The sequence below is a fragment of the Littorina saxatilis genome, linkage group LG17 (assembly GCF_037325665.1).
Source record: "Littorina saxatilis isolate snail1 linkage group LG17, US_GU_Lsax_2.0, whole genome shotgun sequence".
NCBI lineage: Eukaryota > Metazoa > Mollusca > Gastropoda > Littorinimorpha > Littorinidae > Littorina > Littorina saxatilis.
The window spans coordinates 48,480,990-48,502,806 of NC_090261.1; the positions used below are offsets into that span (position 1 = coordinate 48,480,990).

Sequence of the window (21,817 nt, forward strand, 5' to 3'; positions counted from 1 at the left end):
AGAAACATGTTCGTAAATGTGGAAGAAGATCAGTATTTTAGGTAGTGTAAGTCGTCCGCAAGTCCATCCATCATATAGCCGTCTGTCTATTGTTTTTGTTTTGTTTCTGTTTTCTCAAGAGAACGCTTTGCATTGCGAAACCTGCTTGTGTGTTTTGTGCACATCAACAAATTAGCAGAAAATAATACGTGGCGCCGATTTTGTTCTGTACATTTGGATAGATATGTTTTGACAAAAATGAGTCTACTTGTTATCTGTTTGTGTGGTGCTGGCATTTAGGGCAAGTACACAATACAAGAATATAAACAGAGTACCGCGATATCAGAACAGACCAAGTTAAAATTTACTTTTTTATCATCTAAATAGGTCAAAGCCGTGTTCATTCGAACATTATATTCCTTTTTGCTTAACCGCGTAACTGACTAGCAAAAAGAACATTGGAGAATTCAGTGCAGACTGCTTTAAAATGCCGGTCGCAAGATTATACAATTTATTACATATTTATGAGAACACGACAGCAACAATAAGCAGGAGAAGCAGTCGAAAAGATGTGGAAATAACCCGTGGAAAATAAGTTATTAGCATTTTGAATACAAACAGACAGACAGAAACGGCGCTCGCATACTTGCAGGCACGCGTGTACGCGCGCGCATACACACACACACACACACACACACACACACACACACACACACACACACGAGCTGTAATGTTCGGATTTTATGCACACAAGAATGAGATAATAGTCAACATCAATGCAGCAATCACACTAAACACCACTTGTATGAAAAGAGAACTGTTACTAAGAAAACTTTAGCACGCTTACAATTTGCTTTTCCTCTTACTTATTGTGATTGTTACTATGTTAACTCCATTATGACACCGCCACAAACAACACCTAAGTCAACCCAAACACAGACATATGTAAGACAATAACCAACATTAAAGATGCAAGATTTTGTCCATTGTAGAAAACCACACACAATTGATAAATTTATAAAACGCCAATGAAGAAGGACGCTCAGCTGTAGAGAGAAAGAAAGAAAAAAGGAAAAAAAAGAAAGAAAAAAAAAAATTAGGGTTTCATTCTTTTCATTTATTTTTCAGCTTGAAGCGGACTGCATGCAACTGAGGCAAAAAAGAAAAAAAGAAAGAAAAAAACATCAATGCAATACAGCTAGTTCATATCAGCACAAATCACTCTTATAGACCAATATATATTGGCAAAATAATTATATCAAAGCAATTATACCTAAGAAAATGGCGCGGATGTGACTGCATGAAATGTATTGAACTATGAGATCATGACCTGAACGTCAAGTTTGCACAATACCCTTGACACATGAGATCATAATGACGTCATCATTACGTTTACACACTAATGTTGATGTAAGCCGTGCTCTTTCCCAAAGTGAACGTTTTCTTCAGGTTGGTCAGCTCTCGGCCGTTGTAGTTGACGTGGATCTCGTAGTCACCATGAAAACCGCGTACAGTGAATTGATCTCCGGACTTGGACAGCACGTGCGTCTCGTCCGTCATCCACTGGTTCTCAAGTAGGTCAAGCACGCGATGTCCCGCTGGGGTCAGCTTTTGGATCAAAAAGGGAAGTGCAAAGTAACTTAGTTCATATAAGTGTTCTATGGGCTTGACTAATCTATATCAGATAAGATTTGAAGGAACAAGTGTGAATTATACATGAGATTGTTAGAACCTTCTTCATTTGATTGTGATAGAGCTAAATGTAAAGAGTTTCAAACACGGAGACCACAATGTAAACTGAGAACGGAGCCCACAACTGAATCGGTCATGCGTAGCCACATCACTGATCTAAATATATGGATAGCGCGTCCCTTCTTATTGGCTATCAAAACATTGACACCACCGGATCCGCCATCTTGGGACACCGTTCGATGCAGCGAAAGAAGACTGCTGTCAACTCTCGAAACTACGATTATTTCCCTTCGACCTATTTGTCAGTGTGGTACGGTGCAGTAAGATGGCGGCACTCTGGCTACGTTGTTTCATTGGCTGTGCGCTATCCATTATTTTCAGATCAGTGAGCCACATAGGTTGAAGGGACGTTACTCTGTACAAATATATCATCGTTACATTGGTGAGACGAACCACACCATACTCCTGACTATTAAAAGTATTCCTCTTTACCTCTACGTTGTCTCCCTTGGCTAAAGCAGCATGGCCGCCAAGCCAATGAGCGTGATCCCAGAATCCCCAGAACAAAATGCCCTCCACTGCAGGGTGGCCGTAGAACGCTCTCAGGGCTTTCTCGTAGAAATCCGCTCTCTTGTTGTCGTCCCAAATCGGACAGTCCAGCTCTGTGATCCAGATAGGAACGTCTACCTTGGCCAGAGTGTCCAACCGTTGCTAGTGAAATAACAGTCAATTTTACGAGCTAGTGTGTGTGTTTATAGAGTCTATGTGAAAAGTAATATCAAAAGGCTAAGGTATGCAAAGTCTCTGTGTCGATAAGAAAAAAGAAAATCGTATGAATGCTTGAAGGCTTAGACTGATACAGAAAGTTAGAATGTCCATTAAATTTGCTTAACTCTTCACAACTTACTTCCTTTTGAACGTCTCGAGACAAAACAAATGCGATGCTATAGATTCTGCCTTATTTTGAAAATAACTGTACCTTGATCACGTTGGGATCTGGTTCTTCGTCAACCCCAAAGTGACACTGTGCTCCCATGGCACCGAACCCAATGTTGGCGGCCTTGAACTTTTGACCTTGTCGGGCATAATCCTGCAACAAGATTCATGTTTTGAGACATCTTTTTATGGTCAAAAAAGAGGGGACACATAAACTGCTTATACCTTTTGCAGTTTCTTACACTAACTGGAATGAGTCTCTCATATTGTTGTGTTTATAATCTTACATTTTTAGAACAGCATTTTGTAGGCGTGTTGGAAGAGAATGAGACAACGAGCTTGGGGCGATTTGGAGCGGAGGGGGTGGGGGGGGGGGGGGGGGGTATTAGGGGGGTAGGGCGGGCGAATGAGGAGGTAAGGTCTCCGTTTCTTTCTTTTTCTATTCTTTTTCTTTTTCTTGGGAGGGAGGGGGGGGGGGGTGGGGGGGTGAAGCATTAAGGTGTTATCAACATATAATCTTTCGGTTTATAAGTATATCCTATATCTTCTAACAAAACCAGAGCATGCTTCTAAAGACTTTGTCGCAGGTCGATTTTATTCAAGATAAACGTGAGTGCAGATCGAGGCGTCAAAGTAAATAGCTTACGGCAGTGGAAATGGGCCACACGACAACGTTGAAGTCATTGAGGAAGAGCTTGATGTTGGGCTCTGCCTTGTGGATCATCTTGAACAGCTCGAAGGTAAAGTTCTGCTCGTGGAGCTGGTCCTCTATCCAGTGATAATGCAGGTTCTCATTGCTCACGTCCCAGTGTTCCAGGCTGTGGGAATAAATCATCAACAGTGAATTTATGATAAAAGTGGAAACTACAAATGATCATTGTTATGTTTATCTCCTTCCACAGACATCCATTCACACCCTTTTATTTCTCAATCTTTCGTTTGTGTGTGTGTGTGTGTGTGTGTGTGTGTGTGTGTGTGTGTGTGTGTGTGTGTGTTTGTGTGTATGTGCGTGCGCGTGCGTGCGTGTGTGCGTGCGTGCGTGCGTGTGTGTAGGTTAAAGGATTGAGTACACAGCCGCATACATGTAATTGTTGGAAATGGGGCACAACAAACAAAGATTATAGGCGTGCTCTTAAGAACAAAGTTACATGCCTCCTTGTTCACGCTATCCTCTTACGTTTGCTTACTGTAAAAGAAAAAACACCGTTTAGTTTGGGATGTCTCAGTAAGGTCACATCAGCTGATGGAAACAATCGTCAAGATACTTGTCTTTGATCTGAATGAACGAACGAACACAAACAGTTACTGCATTGTGGAAAGTTACGCTTATCGCTTTTACAGAGATATCATTCTGTCCTGAAACGGAGTATGACTGCCTGAACGGCGGGGAAAAACGGTCATTCGCGTTATAGCCCACTCGTACACAAATAACACAATTAGTGCATGTGGGAGTTGCAGCCCACGAACGCAGAAGAAGATGAAATATAAGGGTGTTGATAATGGGGGTGGGGGTGGAAGGGTGTCTTTTAAGGGGGGGTAGGAGAGGGTCCATTGTGGCAGCTTAACCACTCACAGTCCATGCGTTTGACCGAGGACCTGCTGCACGTGATCAAGAATGGCCTGACGCAGCTGGTCAGGGGGTAGGGCGTTGGCCCAGTCCGGTATGGCGCCCTTGGAAGAGGATGTCATGTGGTGACCACGCACTTTCAGTCTGTCAAACACATGACGATAGACCTGTTACTGTACGAGTACAATGCTCCCCCCCCCCTGTCCCACATACCCACCATATTACTTATATTTCCTTTTGAAGTTGTACTGTACTTTTTCTAATTTATACAGTGTGCTGTTGGTGTTTTGTTATTGTTTGCATCTTGTTATTTTTTTAAATTTTTTTTATATTTAGTCAAGTTTTGACTAAATATTTTAACATCGAGGGGGAATCGAAACGAGGGTCGTGGTGTATGTGCGTGTGTGTGTGTGTCTGTGTGTGTGTGTGTGTAGAGCGATTCAGACTAAACTACTGGACCGATCTTTATGAAATTTGACATGAGAGTTCCTGGGTATGAAATCCCCGAACATTTTTTTCATTTTTTTGATAAATGTCTTTGATGACGTCATATCCGGCTTTTCGTGAAAGTTGAGGCGGCACTGTCACGCCCTCATTTTTCAACCAAATTGGTTGAAATTTTGGTCAAGTAATCTTCGACGAAGCCCGGACTTCGGTATTGCATTTCAGCGTGGTGGCTTAAAAATTAATTAATGACTTTGGTCATTAAAAATCTGAAAATTGTAAAAAAAAATAAAAATGTATAAAACGATCCAAATTTACGTTTATCTTATTCTCCAACATTTGCTGATTCCAAAAACATATAAATATGTTATATTCGGATTAAAAACAAGCTCTGAAAATTAAATATATAAAAATTATTATCAAAATTAAATTGTCGAAATCAATTTAAAAATACTTTCATCTTATTCCTTGTCGGTTCCTGATTCCAAAAACATATAGATATGATATGTTTGGATTAAAAACACGCTCAGAAAGTTAAAACAAAGAGAGGTACAGAAAAGCGTGCTATCCTTCTTAGCGCAACTACTACCCCGCTCTTCTTGTCAATTTCACTGCCTTTGCCATGAGCGGTGGACTGACGATGCTACGAGTATACGGTCTTGCTGAAAAATGGCATTGCGTTCAGTTTCATTCTGTGAGTTCGACAGCTACTTGACTAAATATTGTATTTTCGCCTTACGCGACTTGTTTATTGTTTTGTTTTTGTTATTATGTTCTTGTACACAGGTAAACATGCCAAAAATATAGTATTATGTCACTTTCGATGCACCAGTTATTAAAAGCACATTTTACTAGACCAATACAAACAAATGATTCACACTGCCGTACGAAATACACTGTTTGATTTGGGGTTCGTAATTATTGCAGCACACATCAGGGATAGTTGCATGCTGAAACGTTCAGATATTCCAGTTTAAACGCTGTGTAAAATTAGCAAGTCTTTACAAACAAGACCTTTTTCATGTACGCCGAGTTTAGTTTTGTTTCGTTGTGTCTTTTTTCGCCCCTTGCAGCAGCGGAACTTTCAATTGATAGCTTCCGGATTTGATTTCCTACAATCCACAGGGTTCACACTCATGTTATTGAAATGGTGAGCGTCTTCAGCTTCCAACGTATATAATTATAAGGAGACCGTGGCTTGGAATTGTCTTTCTTTGTGGCGGTGTCGCCTGTGAGCTGTTTGCTGGCTTGTTTGTTGTTTTGTTGCTTGTTTACCATTCATCTTTTTTTTTTTTAGTGTTTTTGGATAATTTGATTATTTCATCAATCTATAATCGTAAGCAAAACTTAAAGGCCAACATCCACAAGAATTTTTCTCCTGGAGCGACCTAAACTTGAACCCGAGGCAGTTCGCCAAAAAGAACCGCCGATCACGAGAAAAGCATGCGTATCGCATGCGAGACGATTTGCAAGCCAGCCAGCGCAGCAGCGGGTGGGGATTTGGTCTCGGCAAAGAAACAAACAATGCAGTGTTTGATCTCGGTGAGACTGAAAGAGAGACAGAGAGCACGAGAGAGAGCGACAGGGACACAGTGATTCAAGGCGCACAACTCTAGTAAAGTTGTCGTAGCACGTCCGCCTATGGCCAAAGTGATCCGGGTTCGATTCCCGGCATGTGTGGTCTATGTTTTTTTTTTGTTTTTTTTTAATTCTTGTTTACTATTGTTTATTATGAACGTTTTAATGTTTTATTTACTCTAATAATTTTTTTAATTGTGTAAAATAATTTTTTTTTTTTAAATCCACGTGCACAAGACAAAAACTTTCATAGTGGGGGAGCGAGCCAGTCTGAAGAGTACTCGGGTCCAGTGCCAGCGTTTTTACATTTAGTCAAGTTTTGACTAAATGTTTTAACGTAGAGGGGGGAATCGAGACGAGGGTCGTGGTGTATGTGTGTGTGTGTGTGTGTGTGTGTGTGTGTCTGTGCGTGTGTGTGTGTGTAGAGCGATTCAGACTAAACTACTGGACCGATCTTTATGAAATTTGACATGAGAGTTCCTGGGTATGATATTCCCATACTTTTTTTCATTTTTTTGATAAATGTCTTTGGTGACGTCATATCCGGCTTTTCGTGAAAGTTGAGGCGGCACTGTCACGCTCTCATTTTTCAACCAAATTGGTTGAAATTTTGGCCAAGCAATCGTCGACGAAGGCCGGGGTTTGGTATTGCATTTCAGCTTGGTGGCTTAAAAATTAATTAAGGACTTTGGTCACTAAAAATCTGAAAATTGTAAAAAAAATCATTTTTTTCTAAAACGATCCACATTTACGTTCATCTTATTCTCCATCATTTGCTGATTCCAAAAACATATAAATATGTTATATTTGGATTAAAAACAAGCTCTGAAAATTAAATATATAAAGATTATTATCAAAATTAAATTTTCGAAATTAATTTAAAAACACTTTCATCTTATTCCTTGTCGGTTCCTGATTCCAAAAACATATAGATATGATATGTTTGGATTAAAAACACGCTCAGAAAGTTAAAACAAAGAGAGGTACAGAAAAGCGTGCTATCCTTCTGAGCGCAACTGCTACCCCGCTCTTCTTGTCAATTTCACTGTCTTTGCCGTGAGCGGGTGACTGACGATGCTACGAGTATACGGTCTTGCTGCGTTGCATTGCGTTCAGTTTCATTCTGTGAGTTCGACAGCTACTTGACTAAATGTTGTATTTTCGCCTTACGCGACTTGTTTATAATTTCGCTTCACGCGACTTGTTATTTATGTATCCAAAACATCATAGAACGTGGTACAATGCATGAAAACAACGCCGACAGTAAACAAGATGTTATCTGGGCAGTACATTGGGTTGAACTAAAAGAATTCTGCTGAGAATGTACAAAAGAACAAGTCGCGTAAGGCGAAAATACAACATTTAGTCAAGTAGCTGTCGAACTCACAGAATGAAACTGAACGCAATGCAACGCACAGGGCCGGACTAGGCTAAGAGGAGGGGGGGTGGGTTGCCAGTGGTGGTCCAGGGGGATGTTCCCCCTGGCGGGGTCAAGGGGCAGAGCCCCTTGTGGGGATCAGGGGGCAAAGCCCCCTGAAGCTGATGGGTAGGTCATATTCTTAGATAAGAAAATGGTCGCTCCTTGCATGAAACGGCATAAAATAAACAATAATAAACAATGTTTTAAATAAGTGAGGTACATGTTTAGGCTAGGGGGGTGGGGGGTTGCGCAACCCCCATAACCCCCCCCCCGGTAGTCCCGCCCTGACCGGCTGACGCAGCAAGACCGTACACTCGTAGCATCGTCAGTCCACCGCTCACGGCAAAGGCAGTGAAATTGACAAGAAGAGCGCGGTAGTGGTTGCGCTGTGCTGCATAGCACGCTTTTCTGTACTTGGTTTAAACATAAGTTTATTTTAACAAGGGTTACAATCATGACATGTATACAAAGTTCACAGAAACAGCAACAAGCTAGAAGCTTATAGTGGTGTTCCTGCATGACAGTACAACATAAGGCGGTAACGGGTGAAAAATTTGTCTCAATAAACCAAATCTATTAATAACGTAATGAACGTTGCATAATGATTATAAAGATTATAAAGAAAGACAGTAAAGGAAGGAAGGAGGGAAAGAAGATGAATAAAAGAAGAGGGATGGGTAGGAGATGTGCAGAAGTTAAAGTTGTTGTCCGGTTTGTAGAGCATTTATTCTGACTTGCCCAAAGCGGCCAGAACGTTCAATGAACGAGTGTACGGTGGAAAAAATTTTCCTGTTCAAATCTAAAGAATACTGTCTGTCTCCGTTTAAAAGGTGGGGGAGGTGAATTGTGTGATTAGGGAGGGTATGTATAGTTTCTTGACGTGCTTCGCGATAATTTGGACAATCGAATATGAAGTGTTGTACGGATTCGGACGGGAATCCACAGTCACAAGATGCATCTGTAGCAACGTGACGTCTCACTAGATCGTTATTGAGATCACTTATATATAACCTGAGCTTACAGTGAATTATTTGTGACATGCGATCTCCAGAATAAAAATAACACGGCGGACTTAAATCGTTTTTGACAGAAAGTGCTTAAATTCACTTAGGGAATCACTAAGTTTTATATAGTCTGGTAAAGAATTCCAGAGTTGTGTAGTAGATGGGAGAAATGAGTTTCTATATAATTCAGTTTTAAACGATGGAACTTTCCTGTCTAGAGGTCTGCGCCGGTGATATGGGTTATTAGTTGATATCAATGGTGGCAATATCGCTAATAAGTAGTTTGGCACCTTGCGGTGAACGATCTTGTGAAATAATATCAATTTATGACGTTTTCGCCTCTCTGTACCTCTCTTCGTTTTAACTTTCTGAGCGTGTTTTTAATCCAAACATATCATGTCTATATGTTTTTGGAATCAGGAACCGACAGGGAATAAGATGAAAGTGTTTTTAAATTGATTTCGAACATTTAATTTTGATCATAATTTTTATATTTTTAATTTTCAGAGCTTGTTTTTAATCCAAATATAACATATTTATATGTTTTTGGAATCAGAAAATGATGGAGAATAAGATGAACGTAAATTTGAATCGTTTTTATAAAAAAAATATTTTTTTTACAATTTTCAGATTTTTAATGACCAATGTCATTAATTAATTTTTAAGCCACCAAGCTGAAATGCAATACCGAAGTCCGGGCTTCGTCGAAGATTACTTGACTAAAATTTCAACCAATTTGGTTGAAAAATGAGAGCGTGACAGTGCCGCCTCAACTTTCACGAAAAGCCGGATATGACGTCATCAAAGACATTTCTCAAAAAAAAGAAAAAACATTCGGGGATATCAATCCCAGGAACTATCATGGAAAAATTCATAAAGATCGGTCCAGTAGTTTGGTCTGAATCGCTCTACACACACGCGCACACACACACACACACACACACACACACACACACACACACACACACACACACACACACACACACACACACACACTTTGGTCATTAAAAATCTGAAAATTGAAAAAAAAGTTTTTTTATATAAAACGATTCAAATTTACGTTCTTCTTATTCTCCATCATTTTCTGATTCCAAAAACATATAAATATGTTATATTTGGATTAAAAACAAGCTCTAAAAATTAAAAATATAAAAATTATTATCAAAATTAAATTGTCGAAATCAATTTAAAAACACTTTCATCTTATTCCTTGTCGGTTCCTGATTCGTGAAAGCGAAATTACAACATTTAGTCAATCTGTCGAACCCACAGAATAAAACTGCACGCACTGCAGTGTTTTCAGTCACGAGAATAAAACAGCTTCGTCAATCCACGCGGCAAGGAAGTCGCTCAATTTTTGCGTGCAACACGAAGTAAACAGACATGCAAGAATAGCGACGGGTTCAAGTTTAGGTCGCTCCAGGAGAAAAATTCTTGTGGATGTTGGCCTTTAAACACTAAAATAAGGAAATCGTTCGCCACCCACCCGTGTTTCTTTACGCCGTTGATCATGTCAAGCGGCCTCTTGAAGTTGAGCTGTCCCTGAAAATGAAAATGAAATAAAGAACACAGAAATAGATGAAGGATGGCTTTCTTATTACGTTATGTACATCGGCGTGCAGAGGAGCGGTTGGTTGCCCTGGGAAGGAGGAGATGCAATCTTTTTGTACTTTTTAACATAGAGACTGATTTCTGAACAGTTACTTTGGATATGTACTCGGACAGACTGAAAAATCTTTAAACTCAATTCATTTTGAAGTTGAAAAAGACGACGACGTTGTATCTGCTGGTGCTCTTGCTGCCGCTGCTGCTACGGATGCTGACGAAAATGTCGACGAAGCCATAGTCACAACGTAGCTGTCGACAACGACGACAGCGATGGGGATAATGACGAGAATGATGCCGATTGTTACGACCAAGATAAGAACAGAAGCAGTAACAGAAAGATCAGAACAAGGAGAATGAGCCATAGTCACAACGTAGATGTCGACAACGACGACAGCGAGGGGGATAATGACGAGAATGATGCGAGATAAGAACAGAAGCAGTAACAGAAAGAAAAGAACGGAGATGAAGGCGGGGGTAAGAAAAACTATTACCTTCTGTGGTTCCAGACCCCACCATTTGAGGGAGGATTCAGGCACGGCCCAGTTGAAGTGTGTGTGGATGAAGTCCCGGTACTTCCCCCCTGCAGCGTCCTCGTTGTACCTGCCTGCACTGACGGCTGTTCCGAATGGGAAGGACTTCTTTGTCTGTAGCACCTGTACAGTAATCAGCCAAGTTAGAGTAAGAAATCGTAAGTACTTTCGAGTATGGAGTCTTTTTGTAATGTTTATTTGGAGGCTTCTTTTATAGAAAAAGTTCTCCTTGACATATGAATATGCATGTCAGTAGTTTTGTAGAACAAAATTATTGCTTCAAACCTTTGTGCTCGTGCCTTTCCACAACGAATACGTTGCAACACTTACGTGAATATACACATCGTCCTTGCTGACTCCGTGAGTCGTTGTCACGCTGGAAAACATCATCAAACAAATCATGATCAGGCCCTTATGAGACTGATACACAACATCAAACAATTCACAATCAGTCCCTTTTTGACAATGGGAAACAGCATTAACAAAATATCAATCAGGCCATTTAGTTCAATAATGAAACAATAATATTCTCAAGACTAAATGCTATATTGCAATAGTTGTGTTTCCCTGATGAGTAGTGTGTGTGCAAATATTCAGCAATACCCATTCTGTTCATAAAACCTCACACAAAAAAACGAAAGAAAATAATAATCAACTATCCAACACTATTCAAGAGTGACCAACCGGTTACCTCAGTGTGTAAAAGTAACTTTCTTACTGGATGTTAATGTCGCTCTTGCGGAGCGTGTTAATAACATTGTCTGTGGTAGCCTGCCAGGACTCTGAATTGGGAATCTCTGTGATGGAAGTGTCATCCACTGAAAATCTGACTGACGTTGCTGGTCCCTCGTAGTATAGGAACGCTGACTCTATGTCTGTTCAAGAACAAATGTGTCCAAAAACGTTGATCAATCAATCAATCAATCAATCAATCAATCTGCAAATCTTGTGCGTCAAGCAATCATTATCCATCATCAATTTACGGCGGACAAAAATGTCCTTTGCGCATAAAGTATATGCATCCTAATTAGCTCAATAAAATCACAACTTTATTCAGTCTTAAACTCATAAACACTCTCTCCATCTCACCCCCGACCCCTTTAGAAAGCTGAATGAAGTCAGAATATTCGATATGATACCTACCTTTGTTAGGCACAGCAAATATGCCAGTAAGATGGACCCAGCCGTCGGATTTCCGCAAGTGGCTTACTTCTGACATCGTCTGGTAGTTGTCTTGATTTCCTAGCAACACACAAGTACACGAGACATATGAACAAAACACACACACACACACACACACACCAAAGTCGTCATCACCATCACCATCACCATCATCATCATTACCATCATCATCATCATCATCATCATCATCATCATCATCATCATCATCATCATCATCATCATTACCACCATCATCATAATCATCATCATCATCATCATCATTACTCACCCGATAACTTGTAGTGTATTTTCATGGCCACCCACTGCCCGTCAGCGTCACCAGCTACGTCATTCTCCAGTCTGACGTAGCCACTAGCGCGGTATGACACGCCTCGTGTTAGATGGATCCACTGAGAAGGTCCGTCTGACGTGTGCTGTCTGCAACCGGATGCAAAACGTCAATTTTATTACCAGAAAATAACATTTCGATTGTCGGCATTTTTAAAGAAACGAAATCAAAAATGTCATGTGACATTTAAAAACAAATCTGTCGAAAAATAATGCACAAACGTTGATTCAATTTGTACAAAAATCAACTCATGCTTACTTCAGAAATCAAATAACCCATGGCAGTAACTGCTATGAAAATAGACAACAGTGAGTGAGAACAGTCCCTTTTCTTTTTCTCCCAGGTGCCAGGATGTTGGTTCCGCACTGCACTTACTTCTTGTCTGCATTTGGAGTGCTTACTTTCCTTCGTTATTTCCTTTCTTGTCATCAGCTCTCTGTCTGTTATGATTCATCCTTACCTGTCATGAAGAATAATGGCATTTTTCCCAGAGTGAGCCCCGGACCTGATCATTCAGCAGTGGCTGTTACGGCAGCCCCTGCCAGTCAGTCACGACTCGAGACCAACCCTGCCTACTGAACTCACAATGCTCTTTTTGGGTACACTCCCTATTTCTCAATAGTCCTGTATTCTCACCTGCCATGGATGTTAATGGCGGTTTTTTCCCAGAGTGAGCCCCAGATGTCATGATAGAGCAAGGACTATTGTAGCAATCCCAGCCAGACAGGCCAGACTTAGGATCAACCCTACCTACACTGAACTCACAATGCTCTTTTTGGGTACCCTCCCTATTTCTCAAGAGTCCTGTATTCTCACCTGCCATGAATGTTGATCGCGTTTTTCCCAGAGTGAGCGCCGGAGGTGGTGATAGTGCAGTGGCTGTTGTAGCAATCCCAGCCAGACAGGCCAGATTCCATGCCTCCGTTACGCACAAAGTCCTCCAGGATGACCACGTCATCCACAGCAAAGTCCACGGAGGAGTCAGGTCCTTGGAAGTACAACCTGGCCGATGATATATCTACAGGAAAGATGTGTGCAGGTTACACGCCGATTCTTATTGGAATTATTAAATATTCACCGATAGTTCGCGGATCATGAAAAAATGCGAGCTTCGGTGCCATTCTAAAAATAGTTTGTGTGTTTTCCATAGGAAAAGGAAAATATACACCGAGATATCAGTGTGACTCCAAGACGACTACACCAGACTTGGGCACCTTCTTACAGTATTGTCCGCAACAATGTCGGGTTGTCCACTTGAAAACAATGTAACCGTGTGCCGAAACACTACGATCACCTCGGGAAGCGAAGTGCAATCAAACAGGATTGAAAATGTTAGGGCTAATTTCTTAGCCCTATAAAAACTGTTATGCAAACCCGAAGGTTTCCATGAACATACAGACAATCGGAAACCACCAGACCCCATCACAAACAGAACTCTACAATCCACAGGTGTTGACTTTAAAGGCCAACAACTCGGGTGCAGAGTCTGCTGTGAAAGGAGCGGTAGCCCCCCCTGTCACAACAATTCCCGAGAATATGCATGGAACATTTTGCAACACACAATCATCGTCACTATCTTGGTCAGAGGATATCCACGGGAAGTACACCAACAGTGACTTGCTTGCTTTGGGGACACCAAAGGTACCAGAGAGCTGCACCCATCCATCAGACACCGACAGTGTGCGTGGTGAAGCGGCGGTCTGGTAGTGGTGACTCTTGTCTGCACGTGAAACACACACATACACAGCTTTTGAAGGCAATGGCTGAGTCAAGTTGTACATTGTAGTCGATCCACATCATAAGGAGCAAGACCTTCCACGAAAACTACAACAGAAATAACAACGACCATAGTAAATATAATAACACATACAAGTGCGCGCGCGCACGCACGCAGGCACACACACACACACACACACACACACACACACACACACACACACACACACACACACACACACACACAAACTAACATACACGTACCAACAACTGATTGCACACATACATGCGCGCACGCGCATAAAGTCGAGTGCATACAGACGTACCCTGGTATAAAACATAGTCTAGTTCTAGCTGTGCATTCTGCGACGATGGACCAGACAGCAGTTTGATGTATGCAGTCACGTGGTACGTATGACCCGAGGTCAGATGAATAAATTGTGATGGCCCGTCTGACGAATGCTGTCTGCCAAAACATAACAAATACAGAATAAGTCGACTAAGTGACAATAAACCAAAGTTAAAACACAAAGGTATATGTGCTTACACTAAAACGCGAAGCCGATATACGAGTAATATCTCGATATATACTCGTATAATGTTCCGAGAAAATAACACTTGAATAAAACATACTACAAACCCTCATGTTCGTGCAATAAAATGATGACCCGCATGCCGATCAAAATTATTTCATGGTCATTGCTTTTGTCATTGCTTCGACCATCTTGGATTCATCCCAGTCACATTCTGAGCTAAGTCACAGCATAATTTATTGTTGTCTGTTGTGTCCACTTTTAAGGCCGATAGGTCGAAGTTCTTGTGAAAGTTTGGTTTTGTCCTCAATTAGGGTGTTCCAATAATTTAACCTTTCTTACTTATTATCATTTCATGGCTGTAACTTGTTCATCACCTGTGAGTAATTTTGATGCCGTGTCCCGAGTGTCCAGAGGACGTGAGTGAGCACTGACTGTTGTAGCAGTCCCAGTCAGACATAGACTCCATCTCCCCGTTGCGAACGACCACAGCCTCCAAGGAGGCGTCGTCCACAGCAAAATCGATGGACTTATCGGGTCCTTGGAAGTACAGCATCGTGCTCTTGATATCTATTATGAACAGAGAAGACTTTGTTTTTCAACCATCCTTATGAGTAACAATTGCACAGCTTGTAAAATGTGATAGGAACCATTAAAAATGTGACCCTCCACCACGAAATGAATCGCATGTCACCTCGCGCGGTTCTGCGCTAGGCTCAATATAAGCCCAGGGAGTGTCTGGTAACAGCGTGAGGGTCACCTTAGTCACAGGCTTATAACTCTAACAGTTTTCGCTCTTTTCTAAAACGGTTTTCACCACTGGATAGAGCATAAAAAACTCTTTAGGAAAATGTAAAAATATGAAAATTATGCAAAGGTGACATGCGACTCATTTCGTGGTGGAGGGTCAAAAATATGGTCCAATGTCTTGGAATGGCTGTGACCGCGCATAGGTTTCTGTTGCAATTTTAAGTTCAAGTAAACGCCAAACGTGTGGGTTTCATCAATGATCAAAGCTGAATGCAAGAGTAAATTAGTTGTAAATCGGTGTTCCTTTCTATTCTGTTTCAAAATAAGGAACTAACATTTCCTTTCTGAGTTTTTTTATTTTTTTTTATTTCGTAGGTATAAATAAGTCTTACTAACATAGTCCCCGTCAACATGTCTTTATCACAAAATACCATTAGGAACAATATGGTTGGTCTTATTACTTATTTCTTTCATTTTCAAACGACATCGCATTAAAGGACCTCCACTTTTTAAAGACACCCTTAAAGACTTTGCTTCTCAAAACCGTTTGTCAAAAGGTCTTTAAATTTACCTTTATTACACGACTACCTCCATAGGAAGACCTGACGTTATTTGATCTTTGTGATGTCTTGATTCCCCGACTGCCACAATACGTATAAGAAACATACTTTGCTATACACATTTTTTTTTCTGGCAAGCAAGGGGGATTGCATCGGTCAACTTACTGGCGTCAGGGAAGCGAAAGTATCCAGAAAGTTGCACCCAACCGTCGGACGGTGACACGTGGTCCCGCTTCGCTGCACTGCTGTAGTGGTGAGAACCATCTGGAATGTCATTCACAACCATCTTGATTTCATGAACGGCAGCTGAGTTCTATGGGTTTTTTTTTATTACTGCCGGAAAAATGTTCCCTGTAAAACTCCTCCATACATGCATTTCCTGAGATTGTTCCTACCTAAAACATACTCCCACTGCAGGACAGATGTTCAGGCAAAGAGACAAAGACACAGACCGAGACAGACAGACAGACAGACAGACAGACAGACAGACCGACAGACAGACAGACAGACAGACAGACACACACACACACACACACACACAATGAGAGAGATTGAGAGATTGAATTGAATTGAATTGAATCGAATCGCCTGCCAAACGGTTGTGTGACGTGTCTAGTGTGTTGGCGAAGTGTCTTGTGCTTGTCTATGACGGCTTACTAGTGCCAAAACCTCATAATTGTAATTATCAAGGAAAAATTAGTAATTTTCCCTTGATAATTACCATTTTCACGTGTTTATTACTAATTTTCCCAGGAAAATTATTAATTTTCCCGGAATAATTACTAACTTTCACCTGTTAATTACTAATTTTTAGTTTTGGCTCACTTCCTGACGGATTGCTAGTGCAAAAACTAAAAGTTAGTAATTTTCCCGTGAAAATGAGTAACTAACAGGTGAAAACAGTAATTGACAGCGTTAATTAGTATTTATCACGTGATAATGGGTAACCCCAGGTTTTGGCACTAGTAAGCCGTCATAGGGCTTACTAGTGCCAAAACCTCATAATTGTAATTATCAAGGGCAAATTACTAATTTTCCCTTGATAATTACCATTTTCACGTGTTAATTACTAATTTTCCCGGGAAAATTACTAACTTTCCCCTGTTAATTACTAATTTTTAGTTTTGGCTCACTTCCTGACGGATTGCTAGTGCCAAAACTAAAAATTAGTTATTTTCCCGTGAAAATTACTAATTATCCCGTGAAAATGAGTAACTAACGAGTGAAAACAGTAACTGACAGCGTTAATTAGTAATTATCACGTGATAATGGGTAACCCCAGGTTTTGGCACTAGTAAGCCGTCATACTTGTCACTTCTCGCTTTCAGCCCTCACCGCTGGCTAGCACCGTCTGTCCTTTTTAGGACAATGCGAAAAGAGAGCAGAATGCGTCAGTCTCTCCTGCCAGTACAATAACCTCTCCACAACAAGCCCTATGTAGTGCCTCCATCGCGGCGACAGGCGTAAACTGGGTACCGCAAGGCCCCAGGCTAGACTACAAGGACTCGGAGGAGGTTGGCCGCTAGACGTGCGGCATGCGGGCCCACCGGTGTGTGGAAACGCCCAGGTGCTCACGAACCAACCTCCAGCTATGGGTCAAATAGCCGGGCAGGATAGGCTCGTCAACCCTGGCAGGCAGCTATCCTTCTTCTTCTTCTTCTTGGCGTTCGCAGAGGTTACACAATCAGTCCAGCACTGGTGATAAATGTTGTCGTTTTCTCCAACTCCTGTCGACTGCCGTATAGTTTGGTCTGCAAGGGAGTTGGTGACGGCCACACTTCTTTTCGTTCCTCATCTAGTAAGGGACATCGCTGTAAGATGTGTTCCGCTGTTTGGTCCTCTTGACCGCAGGCACAGGTTGGTGATGGCGCCAGCTTGAACTTTCGGTTCATGTGAGCATTGAGCCTGTTGTGGCCAGTACGCAGCCTGATGAGGTTGACTTGCTGCTCTCTGGACATTGTGTGGTAGTCATCTCTGTTTGTCCTTGGCCTCATCAATGCCTTGATGATTGTCTTCTGCTCACTAAAGCTGACACTGTTTTCAGGTTGGTCTTCCACGGCTCCTTCTTTTGCCAGCTCATCTGCCCTTTCATTTCCTGGTATCCCACAGTGTGCTGGTATCCACTGGAGGACAACTCTTCTGGTTTGTCTGACCATCTGTAATGCTTTGGCCAGCTGTGGGAGTTTGTCGTTCTCTAGGGCCTGAAGGACTGAAAGGGCGTCCGAGAGGAAGACAACTTGGTAGCAAGGGTCTGCGGAGTCCTGAACGAAGGAGGCGGCCTGCATGAGAGCTTCTGCTTCTGCTTTATAGTTTGTGCAGTGTTTGCCAGTGGCAACGCTGGATGTAGCTGTATGTCCCCCAGGGAACTGGATGAGAATGCCTGCACCTCCATTGAGCACGGCGTTAGTTGCTGATCCATCGGTGTATACATGGATCCACGCCTCTTTTGGGTACTGTTCGTCGATCAGGGCTAAGGTGAGTGCCTGTCGAGCTGTGTCATTCTGATCTTCTCCTGAGGTAACATGTGGAACACTGGTGCAGATCTGGATGCCTGGTTTCTCTGTTGCCTTGGGGGTTTCCTCTTCTTCTTGAGTCAGAGGTAGAGTGTTCTGTGGAAGGACTTCCCTGTACTGTCGAGAAAGTCTCTTGCTCTCGTGTACAAAACTGCTCCGTTTAAGCCGGTTCTTGGTGAGGTTGCTCAGTCTGTGCTTCATGGGGTGGTCGGGTAGGCACTTGAGCTTCTCGGCCTGTACCATAGTCTTGGCTTCTCTTCTCTGACAGAGGGGTTGGATGGTGGTAAGCTTCTCCATTTCCTTGATGGGCGTGGATTTCATTGCACCGGTGATGAGTCGGAGGGCCTGGTTTTGCACACGGTCAAGGCTCTGCAGGTTTGTCTTGGCTGAGGTTGACCACGCTGTGGAGCCGTACTCGAGGTGGGGTCTGATTGTTCCCTGGTATACTGTCTTCAGTATCTTCTCGTTCGCTCCCCAGGTGGTACCTGCCAGCTTCCTGAGTATGGCTAGCTTGCGCCGGGCCTTCGTCTCTGCCTGTGCAATGTGTGGTTTCCAGGTCTGCCGTCTATCAAAGGTGACACCAAGGTACGTTGCTTCTTCATCCTCTCTCAGAGGAGTTCCACCAAGCCTAATGGTTCCGGCTTTCTGCTTTGGCGACAGTGTGAATAGGATGGTGGAGGATTTCTCCTTGTTGATGGAGACGCACCAATCTTCTGCCCATGCGTTCAGCCTATCTGCCGCTTGCTGCATTCTGTAGGTGGCAGTACTTGCGTGCTCCTCCTTGCAGGCAGCTATCCTAAGAGAAGACCACTCTGAATTCAAAACGAGGGTAGAGGAGGCTCATCATCCATGGAAGGAAACTCGTCTAGGAGAAGGAAAACTCCGAAATGAAACCCACGCAGTCCCTCGAAGACGGAACGGCACTGGCCTTTTTTAGGCGGGGAGCAGACCGGGTGCCTACGCTACCCTCGACAAATGGTTGTGTCATCAACGAATCAACGTGATGGTGTCGTCTTCATGGGTCGCAGCCAGGTAAAGACGGTGCCGGGCCCTCAGCCTCAAAGGGGCCCACCCAATGTGACTGGCGACTCCCACCCATCTGACGTGGCCGGGGATGGGCGGAGTAGAGCTACCGGCTACCAGATCAAAGTCAGAATTGAATCGAATCGAATTGAATCGAATCGAATCGAATCGAATCGAATCGAATCGAATTTATTTTACGAGGGTAACAGAACAAGCAATGCATTCATGCTTTTTTTCATCCGGCACTCGCCCATTGAGGGGTAACAAACAAGAAGAAATAGAAGATAAGTTTAACTATAGTAGGCTACATATTTACCATAATCAACATGTCAAGCAACCAATAAGACATTTTAAGATGCATTGTGATTCTTTAGCAATGCTTAAAAATTATACATAAAAGAGAAATATTTGTTTGTATAAAAACAAAAATCCTTCATGCATTATATATAATCATATATATATATATATATAAAAAACATCAGAAATTGTGTAAGAAACATACATATATATATAAAGAGAGAGAGAGAGAGAGAGAGAGAGAGAGAGAGAGAGAGAGAGAGGGGGGGGGGGAGGAGAGAGAGACAGACAGGCAGGCAGACAGACAGAGGAATTGTACGTTTTATTTACTGCCGGACAAATGTCCCTTGTAAAACTCCTCCATACATGCATTTCCTCTTCTCTATAGGAAAGAATGTTCCTACCTCAATCTGAGAGAGAGAGAGTGAGAGAGAGAGAGAGAGAGAGAGAGAGAGAGAGAGAGAGAGAGAGATTGAGGTAAGGAGAGAGAGAGAGAGAGAAAGAGACAGAGAGAGAGACAAGAGACAGAGACAGAGACAGACAGACAGAGAGATAACACTACCTTGGTACTGGTAGTTTAGCTCAAGCTGAACCGTTTGCGTCGAGTTTCCGCCAAGTAACTTGACGTAGGCCGTCACGTGGTATGTTTGACCCGCATTTAGACTTAGATATTGCGAAGGCCCATCAGAACTGCCATGTCTGAATAAAACAAAAATAGACAAAAACGGGAGGGGGGGGGGGGAGGGGGGGGGGGGGGGGGGGGAGGGGGCGGGGGGTTGCACAGATTTATAGTAAATACTCTGTTAGTTTAAAACAACTAAAGTTAGAATGTCGATGTTCGTCGTGGTATCACTGATGATAATGAACAATCACAACACTTGCTTTTTTGTGCTCTCCTCAGATCCATGCAATCCATGCTGTGCATGTACAATTTCTTGATTTTAATTGCTTATACTTCAAAATCCGGTCTTTGTGGAAATGTGTACATCAAGGTGTGGTACCATTGAAACAGTGGAGAAAAAAGTAGCGGTCAATGTATTTTTGATTTGACTACAAACCCAAAAATGAGAAAAAAAGAATGATTTTATAAAAATCAAAAAAACATATACATAGAACAACAAAAAACGAATGATCTTGTCGAGCGCTTCCAATAACAAACATGCACCTATACCCAATTCCAAAGAGCCTAAGTCACAACACTGCACAGAAAAAGTGGAATACACTGACTCTGTTCATCCACTTTATAATTGCACTTTACCTTCCAGTTATCATCAGCGCATGTTGCCCTGAATGTCTATCGCTGGTGAGTTTACACTGACTGTTCCAACAGTTCCAGTGGTTTTGAGATTCGAACCCTCCGTTCTGTAGCACATTGCCCAGAACGTGGGCCACAAGGGCGCACAGAGTCAACAACAGCAACACACGCGCCATTAGACTGGAGGTGGAAAACTGAGACTGTCTCGGACAAGCGGTTTGCTCTTCCCTGCTTTCTTTGCATTGTTCTTCGGTGACCTAGTTACGACATATTCACTGCAGGTATTGTAGCGAAAAAAGAAGAAAGATAAGATTAGTACGTTTATTTAAATGTGCCAATAGCTTATCTTTATTGTTTATTTTTTTTATATACCTGAGCTTACAGGACTCTTAGTGTTTGTTTTTTCATACGATAGGACTGGTACGCCGAACAGCTGCTGGGGAGCCCACAGATTTAAAGAAGTCGAGTTCTACAAGAAAAGAAAATAAATGCAACATTTGGAGAAAAAAATGGGTTAATGAGCTATAGGCCTCTTCAAGGTTCGCTCAACAAGGTACAAGAGAGAAAGGCTTGCCCCATACATATATATTGACTCGCACATTTTGAACAATGAAATGAAACCTTGGGGTGGTAAAAATATATCAAGAAAGAATTAAATGATGTTTGATCTATATCATAGTCTGAGAGAGAGAGAGAGAGAGAGAGAGAGAGAGAGAGAGAGAGAGAGAGAGAGAGAGAGAGAGAGAGAGAGAGAGAGAGAGAGAGAGAGAGAGAGAGAGAGAGAGAGCTGAACGAAATATGGGTGAGAACGAAGACGTGGTTTTCTGTCTTATGTCATTAAATGAACTGTGAGAGAGAGAGATACATAGGCCTACATACATACATACATACACACACACACA

At 42.2% G+C, this 21,817-nt stretch overlaps 1 protein-coding gene across 1 annotated transcript; it reads right to left on the bottom strand.

Annotated features, from left to right (window-relative positions):
* Positions 1-707: 707 nt before the first annotated feature.
* LOC138953638 (uncharacterized) lies at positions 708-21,159 on the bottom strand. Its single transcript, XM_070325512.1, has 18 exons — positions 20,919-21,159; positions 20,223-20,359; positions 15,993-16,091; positions 14,895-15,087; positions 14,311-14,450; positions 13,890-13,988; positions 13,085-13,286; positions 12,209-12,357; positions 11,902-12,000; positions 11,477-11,633; positions 11,089-11,134; positions 10,720-10,881; positions 10,107-10,162; positions 4,181-4,318; positions 3,254-3,425; positions 2,651-2,761; positions 2,164-2,382; positions 708-1,587 (listed from the first exon to the last, which is right to left on the bottom strand). Exons 1-18 carry the CDS (start codon positions 21,089-21,091, stop codon positions 1,372-1,374), a joined length of 2,568 nt encoding a protein of 855 aa, XP_070181613.1. The 5' UTR covers positions 21,092-21,159; the 3' UTR covers positions 708-1,371.
* Between the last annotated feature and the right edge of the window lie 658 nt (positions 21,160-21,817).

Bases quoted from the DNA above. Each gene is read 5' to 3' on its own strand.
- LOC138953638 (XM_070325512.1), bottom strand. From the start codon at position 21,091: ATGGCGCGTGTGTTGCTGTTGTTGACTCTGTGCGCCCTTGTGGCCCAC. The intron at 12,001-12,208 runs GTGAGTAATGAT...GTGTGTTGCTAG, and splicing joins AATACACTACAAGTTATCGG to GAAATCAAGACAACTACCAG. The intron at 11,135-11,476 runs GTAAGAAAGTTA...GATGTTTTCCAG, and splicing joins AAGAGCGACATTAACATCCA to CGTGACAACGACTCACGGAG.